The 20386-nt window shown below is 34.3% G+C and overlaps 1 protein-coding gene across 6 annotated transcripts in view; it reads left to right on the top strand.

The window, feature by feature from the left end:
* STRN3 (striatin 3) overlaps positions 1 to 20092 on the top strand; it is a 63441-nt gene extending 43349 nt beyond the window's left edge. For 5 of the 6 annotated variants that reach the window (XM_027878764.1, XM_027878767.1, XM_027878765.1 and 2 more), the window contains 9 exons: positions 2800 to 2933; positions 9194 to 9369; positions 9498 to 9545; positions 11282 to 11403; positions 12942 to 13109; positions 13370 to 13510; positions 15366 to 15473; positions 16961 to 17047; positions 17154 to 18849. In XM_027878764.1, coding sequence (XP_027734565.1) covers positions 2800 to 2933; positions 9194 to 9369; positions 9498 to 9545; positions 11282 to 11403; positions 12942 to 13109; positions 13370 to 13510; positions 15366 to 15473; positions 16961 to 17047; positions 17154 to 17323 — 1154 coding nt within the window. In that variant the 3' untranslated portion in view covers positions 17324 to 18849. Of the gene's footprint in view, positions 1 to 2799; positions 2934 to 9193; positions 9370 to 9497; positions 9546 to 11281; positions 11404 to 12941; positions 13110 to 13369; positions 13511 to 15365; positions 15474 to 16960; positions 17048 to 17153; positions 18850 to 19873 lie in introns of those variants that run through there. The other variant, XM_027878763.1, reaches the window with a different exon arrangement.
* The last annotated feature ends 294 nt before the right edge of the window (positions 20093 to 20386 follow it).

Genomic DNA, 20386 nt, shown 5'->3' with positions numbered 1-20386 from the left:
GTGGGGTTTCCATTTTGACATATTACATGACTTTCAGAAACAGGTTCAACTGCAGCATGATTCACCATCCAGTGTATTCTACAGAGAATTGCTCTCAACGCTGGTTGTTTTCCTTTTTAATATCTATAGGTTGTGGAGATGTCAGTCTACAGATTGACAGAATAAAGCAGTAACAGCTAATTGCTTGGGTCTTAACAGCTACTTTTGGTATACCATGTATTAACTTTGTGGAAAACGAGATTAAATGTTGCTGTCATGTAATAGACAACAGCAGCCTATAGAACATATGTATCTGATTAGAGATTAAAGCAGTTTCAATCTGTACAAATGTTGCTGCTTCATTTTTACTTAATTGTGTATGATGTCTAGAACTTAAAGGTCAGAAGTGCTGGTTAGGATTGGCTGAGCAAGTATTTATTAATACCATTTTATATTTTAATATTTCAATATTTATTTCACCTAGTTTTACGTTCAAAGAAACTTGTAGTGTCATATTTTTACTTTATATTTATTGATTGCAAACTCAATTAAACATATATATTATGCTATGAGGGTAATCTTTTGTTAGAAAAATACTTGGATATTTTTTTAAATATGAGAAACACTAAAAAGTCATTTCTTAACTATCATTTGCATATCTATTGATGGATTGTTTTTGATATGCAGAGATTGGGTCTTTATTTTTAGTAGCTATAGCATGCATCATTCGTTGTGTTACTATTCTGCCTTTTTTACAAAAGCATCTTGCAACAATTTTTAAACCTCTCAAATATGCCTTATTTTAAAATAATAAAATGTGCAAATAAATTAAATTACACAACATATTATAAATTCATATTGAAAACTTTAGTATTGAGAAATATTCTTCCAAATTTTGGATAGCATTAATTTTGAAACTTTAAATAGATATTCACATCATGCGAATAAGACTTGCTGAATTTATAGTATGAACTCTTAATGTGGTAGTGATTCATTTTTAGTATAAAGCATAGAAAAGCTGATTTGTTAAGGTCAGATAACGTATATTTCACAGAGAATTAGTATGACAAGTTATGGGACTTACCTAAACCTTGTAGGCCTGTCCTAAAGATCAAATAGGAGTAACAGTAAACTTTGTAGGAATATGGCTTTCTATGCAATAGACTGTCAGATTGAGGGTTTTAGTAAAATATTAATGGACACGAAAAACTTATTCATAAAAGGGCATGGTAAGCCACTTTGGGCTGTTGATGTAATGTTGCATTCTCATGAGTCAAGACCTGTGTATGGATTAAAAAGAGGTGATTGTGCATAGTTAGAGTACTATCTGCTCTTTTTATGTAATTGTAGGAACAGCAGTCTTTATTCTTACATAGATTATCTTCTTAGATTCTCACATCCAGTTATGTTGGCTGTGCTATTAAGGTTACTTCTTAATAACACAGTAACTCTCAAGCATTAGAACTTGTTTTATTCCTTAGAGGTGAATTTTTTGATCTAGATGGACTGGCTCCTCTTTGTGTAGCCATAACAAGGATGCCATGACTTTACACCTGGTCTTACTTACTTTTCTTGGATGAGAGTGGAACAGAACTAGGGTACTGTTCAGATAGAGGCAATATGAAATAGTGAAGATGCGTGTTCAAAACAGCAATATGTTAATTGTTAGTCCTCTTGTTTGGAACCACTTTTATAAGACAAAGAAACAAGATATGGATATTTTTCACATCTGGAAGCTTTATGTTCTCTAGGTTTCAGGGGATTTCTGAGAGGAGGAGAAACAAGGCATGGTGTTAAAGTGAGACCATAACTCTCTCTGCCAGATCAGTTAAATTCAAAAGTCAAACAAGTTTAAATTTTCAAGATGTCAAATGTCATTTAACATATTTTGCAGATGCTTGTACTTAGCTCACACATAGCCTAATTTTATATTCTCTATTTAACAAGTGTTGCAATTTCTGAATGGAAAGGAATACTGAGTAGTAAAAACAGCTTCTAAGTTAAGATGAAGCATTACAATGTATAAGCCTTCATTCCTGTTCCTTACTGCTGAATTGATATTTGTGGGTAGACAGAGATTTACAGAATTGTTGAGGAGTGTAAAGAATATGGGAGAATATTTGAAAAGTTATTATTCAGATGGGAATTTCTAATAAATGGTTATATATAACTTCTGTTCATTCTAAATGATAATTAACAGAATTGTTAAATTTTAATTTGGGGAAGGCTTAGCTAGCCAAGATAAGTAATAGTTGAGTGTACTTCAAATTAGTTTCTCTGTATAATTTTGGATTCTGAGAGATGAATGAATAATAGATGTTTTCATTTTTTCAGTCATCTGAAAAAACTCAAAGTAGAAGAGATGTTTGCAGGAGTCTTTCACCCGAGAGATAAAAAAGACTTAAATACAGAAGTAGAGATATTTGACTAGTATAAAGCACAGAGACTTGGATAGAAGGCAGGAAGCACGTAGTGAATAAAATACTTACTTAGCTGACAATTTGAAGACCTGAGATGTACACTTGGTGTTGCAATGTAAAGTAACGTCAGTCAAGTCACTTGTCAATAGTATTGAACACTTGTGTAAAGTAAGTTGAAATCAAATGACAAAGCATGACATAAGAATTGTGTATATAATGTGTGTGTGTTTGCACATGTGTGTGTGTCTTCATGCTTTTTTTTTTTTTTAGTTGGGGCCGTGTGTAGTACATACAAATTTGGTTTTAAACTCTGCGTTGCTGTTAAATGATGAATAATGTAGCTCTTCATCAGTTTGAATTATTACTTTGAGATTTAAAGAAACTGTTTTGTTCTTTGTAGCTGAACCAATAACGTTTCCACCTGGAGGAGGCAAGTCATTTATTATGGGTTCTGATGATGTGTTGTTAAGTGTACTGGGCCTTGGAGACCTTGCAGACTTGACAGTTACAAATGATGCAGACTATAGTTATGATGTAAGTGCAATTTTATTTTAAAATTCTTTATACAGTTTAATCAATAATAGTTGGGTCCCCCCTCCTCCACCCTGAACATTACAGATGCAGAGAACAGAGGTTTCATTAGCAAAAGCTACTCCTTGGGAGGGAGGACAGAGCATCTGGTGAATGAGTTAAGTAATTTGGGTAAACCAGAGTTGAGTGAGATGACATAGTTTTTTCGGTGTAAATAATTTAATTGAGATTTTTGTCTCTGGGAGAATATGTTATGACATAAGATTCGTGGCGATGTCTTAATGTGAATTTGAACAGAAATGGCAATTATACACTGAAATGGAGTATTGAGAAGACAGCGTAAAGCGTAATATTAAGTTACTTCTTTACTGTCCCTTTTGTGATTATGTAGTGTTAACAGCATAGAATATATAGTGTAATAAATTTCAGATGTAAGCTTTTATGGGGTACTTTTATTATAATCCAGGGTGTTCTAACATTCCTTTGACCGTGTTCGTTAAGCTTCTACTAATAATGTCACATGAATTTTTCATTGGTTAGTAACACTGAATGGCTGGTTAGGGAAGTGTTCAGGTAAGTTTTGCATGTGGTATTGTATTTAAAATCTCTTGCGGTATTGGCTTGTTGGTTGTATTTTGTTGGGATTTTCTTTTGCTTGGTTGACAGCGGAGGGTTGGAGTTTCTTAAATTACGGTTGATAAGGTACCTCTCTGTTTCTCTAACTTTTGAAGTCAGATACATGGTGTTTGCACTGGAAACCATTACTAAGAATTTTATTAATATCTGAGAATCTGCAAAGTGAAGAAATAAATTGTTTATAGCTTTTTACAGGGTCTGAAAATAATTGTGTGTGACTACACACCTATTTTTTAATCATAGTTGTCTTTCGGTACTTAAAATGGGTAGCATTATTAATTGCACTAATGAAGTAAGAGCTAATACTTAGGTTTCTCCATTATTGCGGGGTGTTACGTTACATAGTTTGATTTCCTAAAAAAACAAATGAAAATGTTAATTATCCATCCTATTTCTGCACTGTATAAAAATAAATGAAAGACCTTTTTAAAATATTTTGAGTACTTTGTAAATTTGTTTAATAAATCATCCTGTTCACAGCAGAGAATAGTTTTCAGGTTCTGTTTCGTTTCACATGACATAACACTTGTAGAAAATCACATATCAGATCTTTGCATCTTAACTTTCTCAGTATTTTGCCTTCTATTCAGCTAAACCTGTTGTGTAATCACTTCTAAAATGTGTCTGACTTGAGGATCATGTGTAATTGTTTAGAAAATTACCACTTCTCTTTTGAAGTTTCAGTGAAATCTATGAATGAGTGACATTAAAAAAAAAAAAAAAGGTTCAAAAACATCAATTCTAAATGCTTTAAGGCAGCTTAAACCTGAAATATCCAGAACTGGATGTTCCTAACTACTACTCCTAACTATTAGTAAATTCCCCTGGAAATTACAAAGTTGAATAGTTTGGGAACTTGTTTTGCACAGTGTTTTCTTTCTTTGGTTCTAACTTCTAAGATGCTCCTGTCTCTAGGTTTATCAAGGAATTACAAAAGGTGTTTTAATGCTAATGTAAAAAAGTAAAACCGTTTATTTTAAAGCGGGTTGAAATCTCAAATCATGCTTATGAACTTCGTAGTTGATTGGTGTATTTTCCTTAAATGTTGTTCCTGTTTACTGACAGTAAATATGAGGCATCTGAAATCTAAATGGTGTACTTTCAGTAATGAGGCAGCTACAATTGTGAGATTAGATCAGAAGTTGTAGTTGCACTGAATTTTATATATGTTCTATTCCCAAGTTCAGAACTTTGGAATGTGAAGTTCTGCTGGGTCACACTTAGCAACCTCATTACATATATAAAGGTAGCATGACAGCATTTAGCTCTTAAGGCACATGTTTATAACCACAGATTTTTACGATACTTTTTTTCTTTTAAAAATCTGAAATATTTGTTAAGCACCCTACTTTCTCCTTCTGCCCACCAAAATCCCAAGTCAGCTTCTTTGCATGGACTAATTAGTAGGGTGAGTCTTCATGTTGGTCTATAGTACTGTATTTTGCATGGCTCCTTTCTTGGCTGACTATTTTTAATATCATGAAAATTATTGTCAATTACAATTAATAGCATAAATTTCAGTATCTGTACAACTCCCATATTAGCAGAATACTTTATATCTCTATTATAGATCATTATTTTTCCATTGTTCTCCAATTAGCTCTCTGTTGAGGATTACTAGGAACAAGTAATTAAAGGTAACAAGAAGTTCCTGGTTGAAGTGTGATAGCAGTCTGGAAGAACAGTGAGAAGCATCCCTGGTTTTGTACTTTCTCTTCCACATTTTTAGTTGGTTTTAGCTCTTGTCAGACACCAACGCTGAACTAGATGTATCTTGGATCAAAAGGATGCAATCATTAATATGTTTTGATGCCATAATGGCAAATATATGCTAAATCCATGCTAGAGAGATTGTGAGAATGTCTTTATATAAAAGAAGAAATTTGTGATGTCTCCCTCAAGGATCGTAGTAGTGTAGGGGAAGTAGAGGATGGTCTGTGAGAGACTTTCAGGAGCAGTATTAGTTTTGAGGAATACATCATGCTTGACTGCAAATTGCAACTCTGCAGTATATTACTGTCTTTTGTCAAGTATGAATTCTTTATAAAACAGTGCATTGCCATTTTGCTTGTTCTGAGATGGAGGAATATATACAGGTGAGCCAACACTAAACTCAGGAAGTGTTACCATGAATATTATAATTGACATCAACTGATCAAACTGTTACATGAGAATCTGTGATACTTGTGACAGGTACAGTTTCCATGGTGCAAAGTGTGATGCAGAATAGAGTCTGAAGTTGCTTTTGCTCTGTGGAAATTTAAAGCAGAGAACAAATGATAAATACACAAGTATGAAATACTGCCTGAACTAATAAGGAATTTGCAGCAGAATTAGTTGAAAGTTTGAAAGTGTTAGTAATCCTGTAGAAGAAGAAGAAATCTTACTGGTTCAATGTAGTTGAATTTTCAAAATTTTCTCAGAGACTGTATAATAGAGGCTCATTAATTTCAGCTTGGTTTGGGAGGTAGGTGGAAAGAGAGGCTATTTCATGGCTTAATATCTGGCACATACAGGAGACAAAAGATAGAAGTAGGGTTTTGTTTTCTTACTGGACCATTCACCAAACAGAAACAAGATGTGATTGACCAAAATTGTCACTTGGTTTCCCTGCTTGCTGTCCAGTCCTCCTTTCCCAGTGCTCTTGAGTTATCTTCTATCTTTTAAAGCATAGGTAAAAATACATGGTGGCTTCTGACTTCATGTGTCAGAAAAGACAGAAAGAATTTTTTTCTATTTGTAGTTAAGAAGATTTTTGTCCTGTCTTGGATTTGAAAGAGACTTAAATTCAGATACTGTTAGTTCTTCATTACAGTTTTTCTCAGGTTGAAAATTCCTTGATAGTTCTTAATTTCTGAAGTTGTTTCCTCATAACTGTGGATTTGTAGCACAATCACACCTTGAGGTGTCACACTTTAGAACATGGATATACATTATCACATTTTACTTCTTTTCCATTATACCTCTGGCCCATTTTGTATCTCACATTTGTCCTTTGTAATCATCAAGTCCCCTTTCCAAGTCCTTGACTGTGTTTTTCTGAGGTGGGGTTGGATTTTTCGTTTGGATTTTTTTTTTGGTGGTTTCTTTTTTTGTTGTTTGTTTTTGTTTTGTTTTGTTTTGTTTTGTTTTAATATGCTACAGGTTAGCTTTTTCTTAGAGTTGCAAGGATCTCTTTAAAGATGTGTCAGTTGATGTCTTGCAGTAAGGATGTCAAGATGCATTAGAAACACGAATGGGGGAAAAGAATTAAAAAAAAAAATTGATTTATTTATAACGAGATTTCTAGTCAAGTGTGTTCTAAAGGAATTGAGATTTCCAGTCTGTTTTAAAAACCTGAAGGCTTTAAAGCTATACTTGGAAATGTATATGGGAAATGTAAATGGGAAATGTACCTTATTTTTCATAACTTGTGTAAATTCTGTAACTTGCATTTTAGCAGATTCCCTTCTACTTCTGAAAAGGAAATTAGCATTGCAACAACTCTTCTAACAACAACAACAACAAATTTAATGAGCTCTCTTCCTATTTTGAAAAATAAGGGCCACTATATTCAGTCCCGGTTTTATTGAATGACTCTTCATCACAACTGTAATAAAAGTTATTGTGATCTGGATGGACATTGCACCCAAAGAACTGAAAGTCTTCTGCATAATCTGGGACATAATATCATGTGCTAAAATTAAACGTTGCTATTTCAAATTTTTGGCATTTGTTTCTCTAAGCCCCAGATCACTGCAATTACATGAGACAGCATGAGTTAGTGAGATGAGTGAATACCTTATGTAATGAGGATTAAAAACACCAAGGGACTCCTATTTTCTAGAAAAGTACCATTTTTTTTTTCTTTTCTTTCTTTTCCCCTTCTCTTAGCCATTCGGGGAGGCTAATAATGGGCAGTTTGGTCTGAAATCTATTAAGTTTAATGCAGAACTCCAGAATTCCACTCTGTTCTGCTTCCTGAAACAAAAGATTATTCTTTTTATGAAACTTGTATATAATATTCAGTGTAGTGCTAAATAACTTGATTCTCGGTAAAAATATTGCAGAATTCAGTGTAAACTGAAGTAGGAAGATTGCAAACATGATGCTGTTTTGTTATATGTATTCTTTGATTGGTATTAAAAAAAACCTAAAAATTCAGGTTGCATGTCTGGTAGAACAAGTTTCTGTGGCTTGATCTGAATTTGGTCAAGTTTGCACTTAGGACAAAAATTTACAATAATATAAGGGAAAAGCAAATGTCTGCCCATCTTTAACTCACAACAGTAAATTTTATGGTCTGAACCTATTTGTTTTGATTGGATAGAACTGAATTTAGTTTGAGTGAGTAGTGGTAATTCAGTCCATGTTACAAATTTGGTCCAAGAATACTTACTACAGTATATGTTACACTATTATTTGATTTTTATTTTCAGTCCTGATAGATATAAGGTACTAAGATTTTATTAGCTATGGGAGATTTTAGTCTCTTATTAGTGTTGCTGAAAGTAGTTTGGGATGTTGAGATATTCTGGCTTCAGTTGAGTAACATGCTTTAACAGTTCCATAGTGAATAGATAGTAAGACAGAGGATAAGATTAACTACCATTCATTCTTAGTTTATTAATTTTGGTTTTCTAATTATAGTCAGTTTTCTAAAATCCCTTTAGGGAGAGAAGTACCTGTTCATGTATTTCTCCTTACGCTAGAGGCTTAGGATGGGATGTAGTCTTTTAAGGGTCTACTCTCTACATAAATTTAAATTGTAAAGTACTAGAAAGGCTTGAGGTTTTCCGGTAATTCTTCTGAGTTACCTATAATTAATATTAAGCAGCTGTAGTTTTTGTATTTTAACCTAGCAGTCTGTAGGTTAAGAATATGAATTGGATGTTCACAACATATATAAATGTAGAGTTTGCATATATTACTTCACAAAGCAGTTAAGTTATTGTCTCACAAATATATTTAAAATTCATTAAAGACTTCAAAATATTTGTATGTAATGTTACATTTAAAATCACGATAAATGTGTTTTGAAATTTCAGTTACCTGTTTCTGTGTACATACCTTCACCTGTAGAGGTATTCAAGAATTACATATGTTTCTGGTCAATCTCAGTCACTCATCTGAGGAGGAGCACTTACTAAGCACCTGAAATTTGTTTTTATTGTGTTTACATAATAAATGAGCTTTCGACAGCTGTCATCTCTTCCTGAGGTGGTGACAACATGATAAGCAATGACAATTTCTCTTTCTTCAAGGAAGAAGAATAAAGTATTGTTGTGCATTAAAACCAATTTTTGAAAATCAAGGCTTCTTGTCTGTGTATTTAACATTATATTCCATTACAGTCTGGGGCAATGGAAACTTATTACAATAGAAAAATTTGCAGACTACCTTACATGCCAGACAGGGATTGTAGGTATGCATATGGAAAAATCAATAGATAAATGTAAACTTGAGATTAAATGTGTATTAGCTGAATCAAGCATAACGTGTTTTCCTAAAACATGAGGGGATATATATATATATATATATATATATATATATATATATATATATATATATATATATATATATATATATATATATTACATAATTTTAAATCCAAGATAAAATTACTCTTTTCCTCTTCTCCTTTTAAGTTGCCAGCTAATAAAGATGCCTTCCGAAAGACATGGAACCCTAAGTATACGCTACGCAGTCATTTTGATGGAGTGCGAGCATTAGCTTTTCATCCTGTAGAGCCTGTGCTGGTTACAGCCTCTGAGGACCATACTCTAAAACTTTGGAATTTGCAGAAAACAGTTCCTGCCAAAAAGCAAGTATATGGGTTTTTATAAAACATCAGTTGTGCTTTAAATGCCTTTGAAATCAATTAAACACTCATATTTTCAGAGTTTTTCAGTAGATGCTTCATGTAATTAATAACTTTTCTTTCTCTTTCAGGAGTGCCTCTTTAGATGTAGAACCCATCTACACATTTAGGGCCCACATGTAAGTGTTTGACATCATTCATGGTTGACAAATTTATTGTCGTGTATTCGTAAGAAACTTCAGTGTAATAGCCACAAATCTGTTTTTACATTGTAGAGACAAGGTGCGTTATCCTTTGCAAAACAGGTTAATACTGAGTCCCTGTCATTAATTGCACTGTCCATGGTAACACAAGACAAAAAAAGTGGCAAATGTGATTAGCTACAATGGAAAGGAGAGATTGTAGATGATGATAATGAAATCACCTGAGACATGTCTTGAACTGCAGATCTTACATATATGGAAAACATTAATAAGATAGATGTTACTAGTGTCTTGCTTAGTACCTTCAGATACAGGTCTGAGTTTTAGTGATTTTTTTTCAAATTGTTTTAACTGTTTTATTACTGCCTGAGTTTCACTTGCTAATTATGAATTCTGCTTTCTTTCAATAAGAAGGCAAGACAGAAATACTCAGTTGATAGCCAGAGTAGTTTGAGTGTACTTTGCTTATGTAAATAAAGATTCAGTCTCCAACCTGGTTAGCAGGTAAGCTTCACAAGAGTTTTGATAAGCACAGAAGTGGGTAACACTTCTTGTCCTGACCTTAACAACAACAACAAAAGAAAATAAATTTGTAGTTTTATTAGGACATCTATGCATTCTGTTGTCTCACCCTCCTCCTTCCCTTACACCATGTGATAGAACATAATGTGCTACTTTTGTGTTTATTAACTAAAGTGTAAGACTCTCTGCCCCAGGATTGGATGACTGATTTGTCCTCATGTTGTAATATGTTCTTGTGTGTGATAGAGGGTTGCTGACCAGTTGAATTCTCCTTCAGATCTTTCTCTCTCTAAATTTGGGCTATGATTTGGATATTTGTTAGTGAATACCAGAAGGTTAGGTTTGGGCAAGTTTCAATACAGAGCTAATGCCCACCCTGTGGCTCCAGTGTGACATAACAAAGTAATTTTACTATTTTTCCTCTCAAGCAAGCATTAAGCATTACCTTTCAGCCTGTCTTCATTCTTCACTTTGCCGAATAAATGGATGGATTCAGCCAATAGTCTTCAACATCTTCAAATATATAATTCTAGTTTGCTTATCTGTTCTTATTTATATCATGAGCATGGCCTGTCAAATGACCCAGGCATCTAATTTTGGGGATATGGTTTTACAGTACAGTTAAACCTGTGTTAGTAGTGTGTACAAAAAAGTAGCCCTGTTTCTTCCTTTGGGCTGCAGCTTGTGCTTATCTGGTATCATAGCAAACAGATTTAAGAACTTAAAACAGTAGAAGTTTCACCTTTGTCAAAAGGTACAATTTCTAGGATCATTTCTCTGAACCGGTTTACAAGGGTGTAGGTTACTTTCCATTTCTAAATGTAGGCTGAGTAAATAATTGCCAGGGAGGCAACTACAGCCACTGATTTCAGCACAGCTAGGTATGAGATTGGCATAGATGCACTGTAAAACCCCACCATTTGTAGGTGTACTTAGTTCTGAGAAATAAGGTGGTGATCTTTGAGTTGCTTCAATTTGCATAGTTTTAGTTAATTTCTTATGATTGTTTTAATAGAGACTGGTATCACTTGTTGAGACTTAAAATGTTTTAATAGTGTTGTTTCTTTGGAGTTTAAAGGGGTTTTAACTGCTTAATCCAATCCAAATGTTTTTTGAAAGTTGATAGCCAAATTTTCACTTCTATTCTGTAGGCAGTATCAATCACCTTCTTTTTCTTTCTCTCCCCACAGTGGACCTGTATTGTCATTGGCAATTAGTTCCAATGGAGAACAGTGTTTCAGTGGTGGTGTTGATGCAACCATCCAGTGGTGGAACATGCCCAGCCCTAATGTGGATCCATATGATACCTATGGTAAGTACCTTTTAAAACATAAACAACTTACAACCATTCTTCTTCAAAATTAATTTTCTACTTGATGTTAATCTGTTTCTAGTGCTTTTATCATCTAAACTGTATATTTTCAACTTTTTATGTGTGGTAAACATTAGTTTACCCATTAGTTTACCACAAGTTCCCACTTGAATTGGTGCTATACTTTGTGTAGAACTGTAATAGGGAGACGTAGCAATTCCTGAGATTTATATAGTAAGAAAAAGTTAATCATAAGTTTCATTTTTGAGAAGCAAAAATTTTGAAGCCGAATTCCAACTTTTGAATGGTTATTTATTTATTCTGATAGAATTTTACCAGAAAACTAAGACAAATATACTCAAATTCTGTGTCCTGTGTTTCTGATTTGCATCTCTGTTCCCTGTCTTTAGATATCTTTAATTTTAGATGTCTCTAAAATTAAATAGCTGATAACTGTGCATCACTCTCCATCCACTGATGGTGATCGTGTCAGTGTAATGAATGGTCTGCTACAACACTCAGGCTGCATTATCTATGGCTGTGAGAGGAGGAGTGGGTACTGTCTTGCACCAGTTCAGGAAAAGCCCTACACCCTGTCCCTTAAAACCAATATATTCTCCAGTTGTGCCTCTCTGCTGAAAATATATTCAATACAGTCCAATTTGTTGATGCTGGTAGGATTGATGATGTAGTTTTTATGGGCCTCAGACAAAACTATCTATACTCAAGTGACAAAGTTACTGTTAAAAGGGAAAGCTCTGATAGGCTGCTTTCCTTCCTAAAGCTTGTTTGCAGGCTCTTGGGTTGCAAGACCAGCTTGTTTTTTCTAAGTTTTCTGCAAAACTAAATTTTAGTGATTTATCTCACTTTATGCCTTTCCATTTGTCTTTTTCTCCCACTTCTCTACTCAAAACCTGGTATAGAATAGATTTAAAAACCCTCTATAAAAGACAACTACAAATTATCAAGGAGATGAAAATAAGATTCTCAAGTCCCCAGCAGAAATTATCTTGTTTTAATTATTAGGGTGCTTGAGAGTTTTAGAACATACCCTTGTGTTAGCAGAGTATGTTGAGTAAAAACAGCATTAAGCATCAGTGTTTAGGTGGAAAGCTGATTTTACTAGATGTTTTTGCACTTTTTACAGAGGAAGGGCTGTTATCACGCATCTTTAAGATGCTAAATTTGGTAGGAAGAAATAAGAGAGGAAGTGGTAATAAGAGTATATAATTCTGGAAAAAAAGAGGTAGTTGTTTGATTTGTTTGTGGGGTTTTTTTCGTTGTCTGGTTTGGTAGGGTTTTGTGGTTTGAGTATTTTTGTTTGCTTTTCTGTTTGGTTGTTTTGGGTTTTTTTGAGAAAGATGGCAGTGGGTGTGCAAACAGACCTCCTGTGTAATATTCTAACTGTTGCTTAAACAGAAAGGGCAGGTGGGATATACGACTGTTTTATGTGGAATTTAATTTATGTGTAGGTACAAGAAATACTTATTTAATGTTTCTTCACTAAAAGTTTCATTTCTGAACTTTTTTTTTTCCAGAGCCAAACGTTCTAGCTGGCACATTAATTGCTCACACAGATGCAGTCTGGGGTCTTGCTTACAGTGGTGTAAAGAATCACTTACTCTCTTGTTCAGCAGATGGCACTATTAGGTTGTGGAACCCACCAGAAAAAATTCCCTGTATTTGCACTTACAATGGAGAGAAAGGTAACTTTTTGCAGTGGTTTTGAAAATCAGCTGTGAGGCAGCTGATGATGCATCCAGGCTCATTAACTCAAGTTATCCAAATTAGGTAACAAAGCTAAAGGAAGAACATGAAATAGTCATTATTTAATGTAGCTGTAGCATTACTTTAGAAGAGCAAATTTCTTCTTTAAAGTAAGAGTATAAAATAAACTAAATGTTTAAACTGTCAGAAATTTTAAAAGTGCTTCATTCTTTTTAAAGATATTTTTCTCTCTTTCCAGAGCACGGAATACCTACATCAGTTGACTTTATAGGTTGTGACCCTGCTCATATGGTGGCATCTTTTAACACTGGCAGCACAGTCATCTATGATTTAGAAACATCCCAGTCAGTGGTAATGTTTTCATCACAAATAGAATCTGGTAAGTAAAGCTCTTCTGTAATAAATATCAATCTTGGTTGAGGTGCCTGTAGTATTATATGGTAAATGAAAGAAGTTTACTTCTCTTCTGCATTATCCAGTTTGAAAGATGGTTAGATGCTTAAAGACGGACTAGACTAGCATGATGAAAGGTGATTCAGCTCTTCTCTTCCTCTCTCGTGAGACCCTGCCTGGAGTGCTGCGTCTGTCTCTGGGGCCCCAGGCATAAGGAAGATGTGGGCCTGTTGTAGCGAATCCAGAGCAGGGCCACCAACATCCCATGGCTGGAGCACCTCTCCTGCGAAGATGGGCTGAGAGGGTGGGGGTTGTTCAGTCTGGAGAAGAGAAGGTACTTGGGAGACCTTATTGTGACCTTTTAGTACCTAAAGGGCCCGCAGGAAGCATGGAGAGGAACTTAATTAAAGGGCATGTGGTGGCAGCACAATGGGGAATGGCTTCGAACTGAGAGTTGGTTTAGATCTGATATTAGGAAGAAATTCTTTACTGTGCAGGTGATGAGGCACTGGAGCAGGTTGTCCAGAGAAGTTGTGGATGCCCCATCCCTGGGCGTGTTCAGGGTCAGGTTGGATGGGGCTCTGAGCAACATGGTGTAGAAGAAGGTGATCCTGCCTATGTCACATGGGGTGGGAACTACATGGTATTTAATGTCCCTTCAACTCAAGCCATTTTATGACTGTAGATTAGCTGGATTTGAAAGTAGTGAAAGCAGCAGTTATTGGTCTCTAAGCTAAGATTTCCTAAGATTCAGTTGTCTGATTTGTGTATCAATCCACATTTTTGATTACATAGTCTTGACATGGAGGATATTAAGATAGGTAAATAGATGAATTAAACAGAATATTAGTTCAGTGTAGAATTCTGTATAGCTTGAAATTAAACATGTTTTCCTATGAAACTTTATAGGAATCCTGTTGCTGCAAGTAAGGTGCTAGAAAGATGTAGCTCTTCAAGAGTTCATTGTATGTATCTGATGAAACTCTAGATAGAGGCGACTTCGTTTTGTGAACTTCTGAAAGTGTTTCATAAGGAAAATTTCCGGTTTATGGTCACTCCTTTCTGTGAAATGTAATTAAAAAAATAATGCAAGGGAAAAATTTGCATCTCCCCTCCAAGTAGTCTGGTTTACTTGATAGTTACACTTACAGACTTCAATACAGCTTAGAAAACTGTGGCAAAGCTTAGCATTGAAGTGAGAAGGAACATTGTAATTTGAAGCAATACGTTTCCTAGTTTGAAAACTCCTAAATGGAATCAAGAAAAATTAAACACAGAAATTAAGGGAACAAACCTTAAAACACTCTGATATCAAGATAAGAAAGTGTTTCCTAAGAAGTCTTCTAAAGACTTCTGAAGAGATTTTAAACCGTTCATTGTTTAGGTCGAAATTAAAGACATAAATATTTCTGACAGAAGCTGATAGGTTAGATTGATTTTGGTTATTTGGATTCTCTGGTCTAGTGGAAGGTATCCCTTACAACCTGAACCATTCTATGATTCTGTCTTCCCCCCTACCCCCCTGCAACCCCCAGCTAAATAGTTTTTGCTGTGATATGGATAAATTTATATTACAGATGCTACAGTTTGTTTCTCTCAAGAATCTTTCATGTGTGTAAAGCACTTGTACAGCTTTAACCTTACAGTACATTGCCTAGAGTCTACCTCACTTAGCCCCATCCTGTAAAGCAAGAAACTATTACTTATTTATTAGGGGATCCTTTGATCCTGAAATATTATTTATGTGATATTAGAAATACGTAATCCAAAGTGTAATGCTGAAATACTCTCATTTTAACACTTTCTTTAAGACAGGTGCATATTTTTTCTTTTATTTTCAGGTGTACAATCAAATAATCATATTAACAAGGTAGTAAGTCATCCCACACTTCCTGTAACTATTACAGCACATGAAGATAGACACATCAAATTTTTTGACAACAAAACGGGTAAGGATGAAGAGAACCTAATTTTTATGTATGAATGTTTTTAAAGAAAGTTGGATGGACGTAGGGAGAATCCATGTGTAGGAAACTTACTGGTGATGTAGTGTTACACAAAACAGAACTTTTGGTGTTTCTAAGAATAAACCCCTTCAGTGCCTTTTTTACGAAATAGTAGTATCTGTTGCAGTTTTGACTTCAGCAGTCCGAAAACACTCTCAAAACAGGCAGAGATAGTTGTGAGGAACAAGAAAGCTATCTTTAATTTAGAGCTTTCCTAATTTATATAAGTATGTCTGCTGTTTTCTTTCTTTATAATTTCTATGATTTTAACTCTAAGCATGTATCAGTTATGTTTTCCAACTTTTATGAGTAACGAACATTGCTTAGTATCTATTAGGGCAAGAAATAACACTAAATTCATTGTACTAATGGAATCGTGTTATACTTAAGATGTTGATTAAATTTATAAAACAGAAAAGGATCTGGAGGAAAGAAAGGAAAGAAGGCTGTTTTTACTACCTTTAGATGAATACTTTGAATGAAGTCTCCTTTATCTCAGAAGGGATATAGCCAAATTAAAATGCTTCAGGGAATGGTTAAAAGATCTTCAGTAGCTTTTAGCTTCTTCACAGACTCTTAGGAACTAAATAGACTGAGATGCTTCAGAAAGACACACAACTGGAAAAAGATGATAGAGTTTCTTCGTGTTGGTTATGGTCTTATGGGGATTTATTTGCTCTTTTTCAATACATGGACTGAGGTTCATTTGTGAACCCCCAGCAGATGATAGGTTCCAAACAGAAAGAGGTGATGGTTCTCCTGTGCAGTAAACGTTTGAGAACTCCTTCCAAAAAGCATCATGAGATGCTAAAAAAAGATGTTATTAAGAGTCCAGGAATGGAAGTCACTGAAAAGAAATGTATTAAGAGTAGTTGAATGCAGAGGTAACACTTTGGTTTGTGGCATAGCTAAACAGTTAATTACTAGAAGATGGGGGATATTTTGGACAAGTGTCACTTAGAGTTGCCTTGTTTTTATTCTCCTCCTGGTTTATCACCAATGGCATCTCCTAGCAATGACAGAGATAGATGCATCTTTGGTAAGGCTCAGTAAGTCTCGTTTTGCAAAGCTTTGTCAATGCTCTGTCCTACTGGGGCAGTTGTTAGAACATTTAACAGACTAAAAATTGAGGTTCTCACCTAGTCGTTTTAGTCTTGGTCTTAGTTTTCATTGCTACCGGTAAAGATGCCAGATGGATAAAAGGGTTGCTTACATTGGGAATGCCTTTTTGAGAGTTGTGTGTCATTTACTCTTATGGCCATACAAGAGTCTGCAGTTGAAACTTCTTAAATTCTAATGGAATAGTATCATTCAGATATTACTGGAATATAAATAAGCATGTTATCCTATATTGCATTTAATGAGTTTTTTTTTTTTTTTTTTTAATAAACAATACTTCACAGGAGATTTACTGTTCATTTTGCTTTTAGGTAAAATGATCCATTCTATGGTTGCTCACTTGGATGCTGTCACAAGTCTAGCTGTAGATCCTAATGGAATCTATTTAATGTCTGGAAGTAAGGGATTTTTTTTTTCATATTCTATTTACTCTATGCATTTATGATGCACTGAAGTGTCTGACAAATATAACTTTGCCTTTTGTCTTTTTTTTTTCCAAAACAGGCCATGATTGTTCCATTAGGTTATGGAATTTGGACAGCAAGACATGTGTGCAAGAAATAACAGCTCATAGGAAAAAGCTGGATGAATCAATTTATGATGTAGCATTTCATCCGTCAAAAGCATATATTGCCAGTGCAGGAGCTGATGCCCTTGCCAAAGTATTCGTGTGACATAGCAGAACAAACCTGCATCATAACAGCAGGTCTGTTTGGACAAAAAAGAGGGAATGCGTCACTGCCATCAATTATAAGGTTACCAATAAGACACTACATCTGATCTGCCTGGGTGAAGGCTCTTAAGTGGGGCAGGTATAAGTTGGTGAAAAGTCACCACATCTTGAACAATGTCAGGCTCATTCATTTAACTGTAATTACTGTATTTGGGGGGGTGGGGACAAATACAAAAAAGAAAACCAGTATTTGTAGCCTTGACTGGATATGAACTGAGCGTATGTCTGTTCTTTAGGTGTCTTTAAGCAAACGTGGAGTCTGATCTTACAAAAGATTTTTATTTTGGACTCTGTGTGCTGCCTTAGGGTTAGGAATGTGGTGCTCTTGTGGAGGGAAGTGAGCTCCAAGAGTAGCTTTCTTTTCATCTCTTAGTAATCTTCTGTTTATCAGTTGAATGCCACAGATTCCCCTTTTAAACTTTTATTTTGCTTTAAAGAAAAGGAAATTTAACTTAAAATATTTTAGCATTAGTTGCACAAAATGTTTGGATAAAATTCTAGTTTTTATAAGTCTTTTTATATATTTAGCCTGTCACAACAGTGCTCAAGATTGTATTGATAATGTTTTTCTGCATTATAGAACCCTAAAACACAGAGATCTCACTGACCCGCTGCTGTGTAACCACACTCTTCCCTTCTTTTGCCTAATACAGCTCAGCTAAGTCCTTGCTTAAGGATGCTAATTCATCATCGCATAACTGTCTTCATAAATAAAGGACTGTAAAATGTGTTCAAATGAAACACAGAGGGGTTAACACCCCCGAATGAACTCTTAAAAAAAAAAAAGTTAATCTTGGCATCCTATCACTATGTGATATTTTGTACATCTTACTGTATTTACGAGTTTATTTATCAAGGATTACCCATCTTGCTAATGGCCTATTGTTATTTATTTCACTTTTTGTTGGTCTTTATATCCTTTTATGTAGTGTGTTAAAGGGCCCTGTATATCTGTTATGGCACTCTTTGAACAGTCTAAAATAGATGAGAAAACGGGACATTTGATAATCCTAAAGTTGCGAATCAAGAAATTCTTTTACATCTGGTTAAGTACTTGGAGTGGAGTTGACTCCAAAAAACCAATCTTGTTTCAGAACCTTTGGAGTGAAAATTATTTTTATTTACATTTCAAATAGAATACAAAAGTAGTTGATTCAAGATTCATAAATCTGCTGTGTTTTGACTAGTTATTCCCTGCTTTTATTTTATTTTCCAGATGTGCTTCAGTTTATGGTGTAACTAAAAATTTTGTTTGTGTAATGCATGATTAATACAAAGAAGTATTTTTTCTAGTCTTCCACAAAACTTTTCTGATCAGTTTGCGAGTTTTGATGAGTTTTGTAAGGTTTCTGTTTTACAAACTATGAATCAGCAAATTTTTAAGATTGTACCACATAGCAAAAGTACAGCTGTTGAAAAATAATGTATATAAAATGCATATAATAAATATTAAATGGTGTACCTGTATGTTACTGTTGGCTACATTATTTTGTGTTGCTCAGTTTGAAAGTGTCATTCTACAAATTACTAAATTAGGTCTCAATTTTAGCAAAATGACCATTTGTTTATTATGCTTATAAGCTGCTTTGCTTTTGCAAAATTGTAATAGTTGTCTGGATGTCAACCAACTGTTCAGTTTCAAGCAGCAGTACCCACATATAAGAACATGTTTCCGCAATGTTTTAAAAGATTTTTACAAGAACAAAGTGAAAATTGCTAGTGTATTCTTACAGCCTTTATAAGATGATAATCACAGTGGTTTTCATTATCTCCGTATATGAAATCATTCTGAAGTGATTTAGGAGCCAGAAAGGTGTACTCTGTTTTTATTTCAAACTGCTACTGAATCATTGTATTGGATTTAAAAAAAGAAATTGATTTTTAAATGCTTAAAATTTGCCCATGTATCGAATGTTTTCTATTTACCTGTCATGGGTTCAGATAAAAACCACGACATTACCTTAGTCCATTTCTTTACAAGTTCTTCAATAAAGACGATGCACAAAAGGCTCAACTGCAGGTCAATATTTGCCTACTCTGTGATGAGTCACTTTACTCAAAGTGTTATCAGCAGAAGCAGAATACCAGAATATGAATATTAGATTTTCATGTAAACGAGTGTATTTGGGTATGTTACCTGAGGTTAGAACATGTTCCTATAAGTGGTTTAACTGCATTGTTCCATGTAAGTTTCCAGTTTTGCAGTAAGAATGTATTTCATGCCATCTCATGTCAAGCAAATTAGAATTTAAAGAAAAGGAAAAAGAGGTGCTTGTGGTAGGCAGAATATTGCAGTCATATTTTAAGATTATTTTGTTTTAGTAATAATGTTGCATTGCTTGAAATGTTGCAGTAAATTATATATGAATTGGAGAACTTTGTCCTTTATCATGAAGATTGAGGTGAGGCCTTTTAGTAACTGCTTGTAGGACACTAAGACTTTACTTTTGAAAGTAACATTCAGCTGATTTGCACTTTTTGTTCCTTCCAGTCTAAAGCATTCAACTAATCAACAGACAAGAGAGTATTTGAATTTTATTGGAAGTAATTTCATAATCGCCTTTTCTGAAGCCAAACATTGTTTCTGGCAGCTTTTCCAGACTGCTGCATTTTAATGCTTAAATGAAATGTGATTGTTTAATAAACATTACCATGCATAACATTTACTTTTTTTTAAATTGTATTAAAATTGAAATGATAAAACCAAAAATATTTGCTTATTTTCCTTAATTGATATCTCAACTCTCATCGTAGTGAGCTGTTGCATAGTGGATCAAATACTGTAGTGAGGCTTCCCTTATTGAATATTAATAATAATCTCTAATACAGTCTTAGTTTATTTGTTTTGGGGTATAACTTGTTAAAACCTTTATTTGTTGGTTTGGGATTTTTTAGAACAGAAGAGCTGTAGTATTGGTGATGGGGGAAAAAATGATAGTGCTGAAAGAAACTTTTACTTAGCAAAAATGCTTCAACTTATGAAAGGACTGACTTCTCTTTTGTA

This window comes from Empidonax traillii, unplaced genomic scaffold (genome assembly GCF_003031625.1).
Source record: "Empidonax traillii isolate 1590-97213 ecotype Southwest subspecies unplaced genomic scaffold, ASM303162v1 scaffold45:size3623477, whole genome shotgun sequence".
NCBI classification, from domain to species: domain Eukaryota; kingdom Metazoa; phylum Chordata; class Aves; order Passeriformes; family Tyrannidae; genus Empidonax; species Empidonax traillii.
The sequence above is the reverse complement of the archived record's forward strand: the minus strand, read 5'-3'. Positions and strand labels throughout refer to the sequence as shown.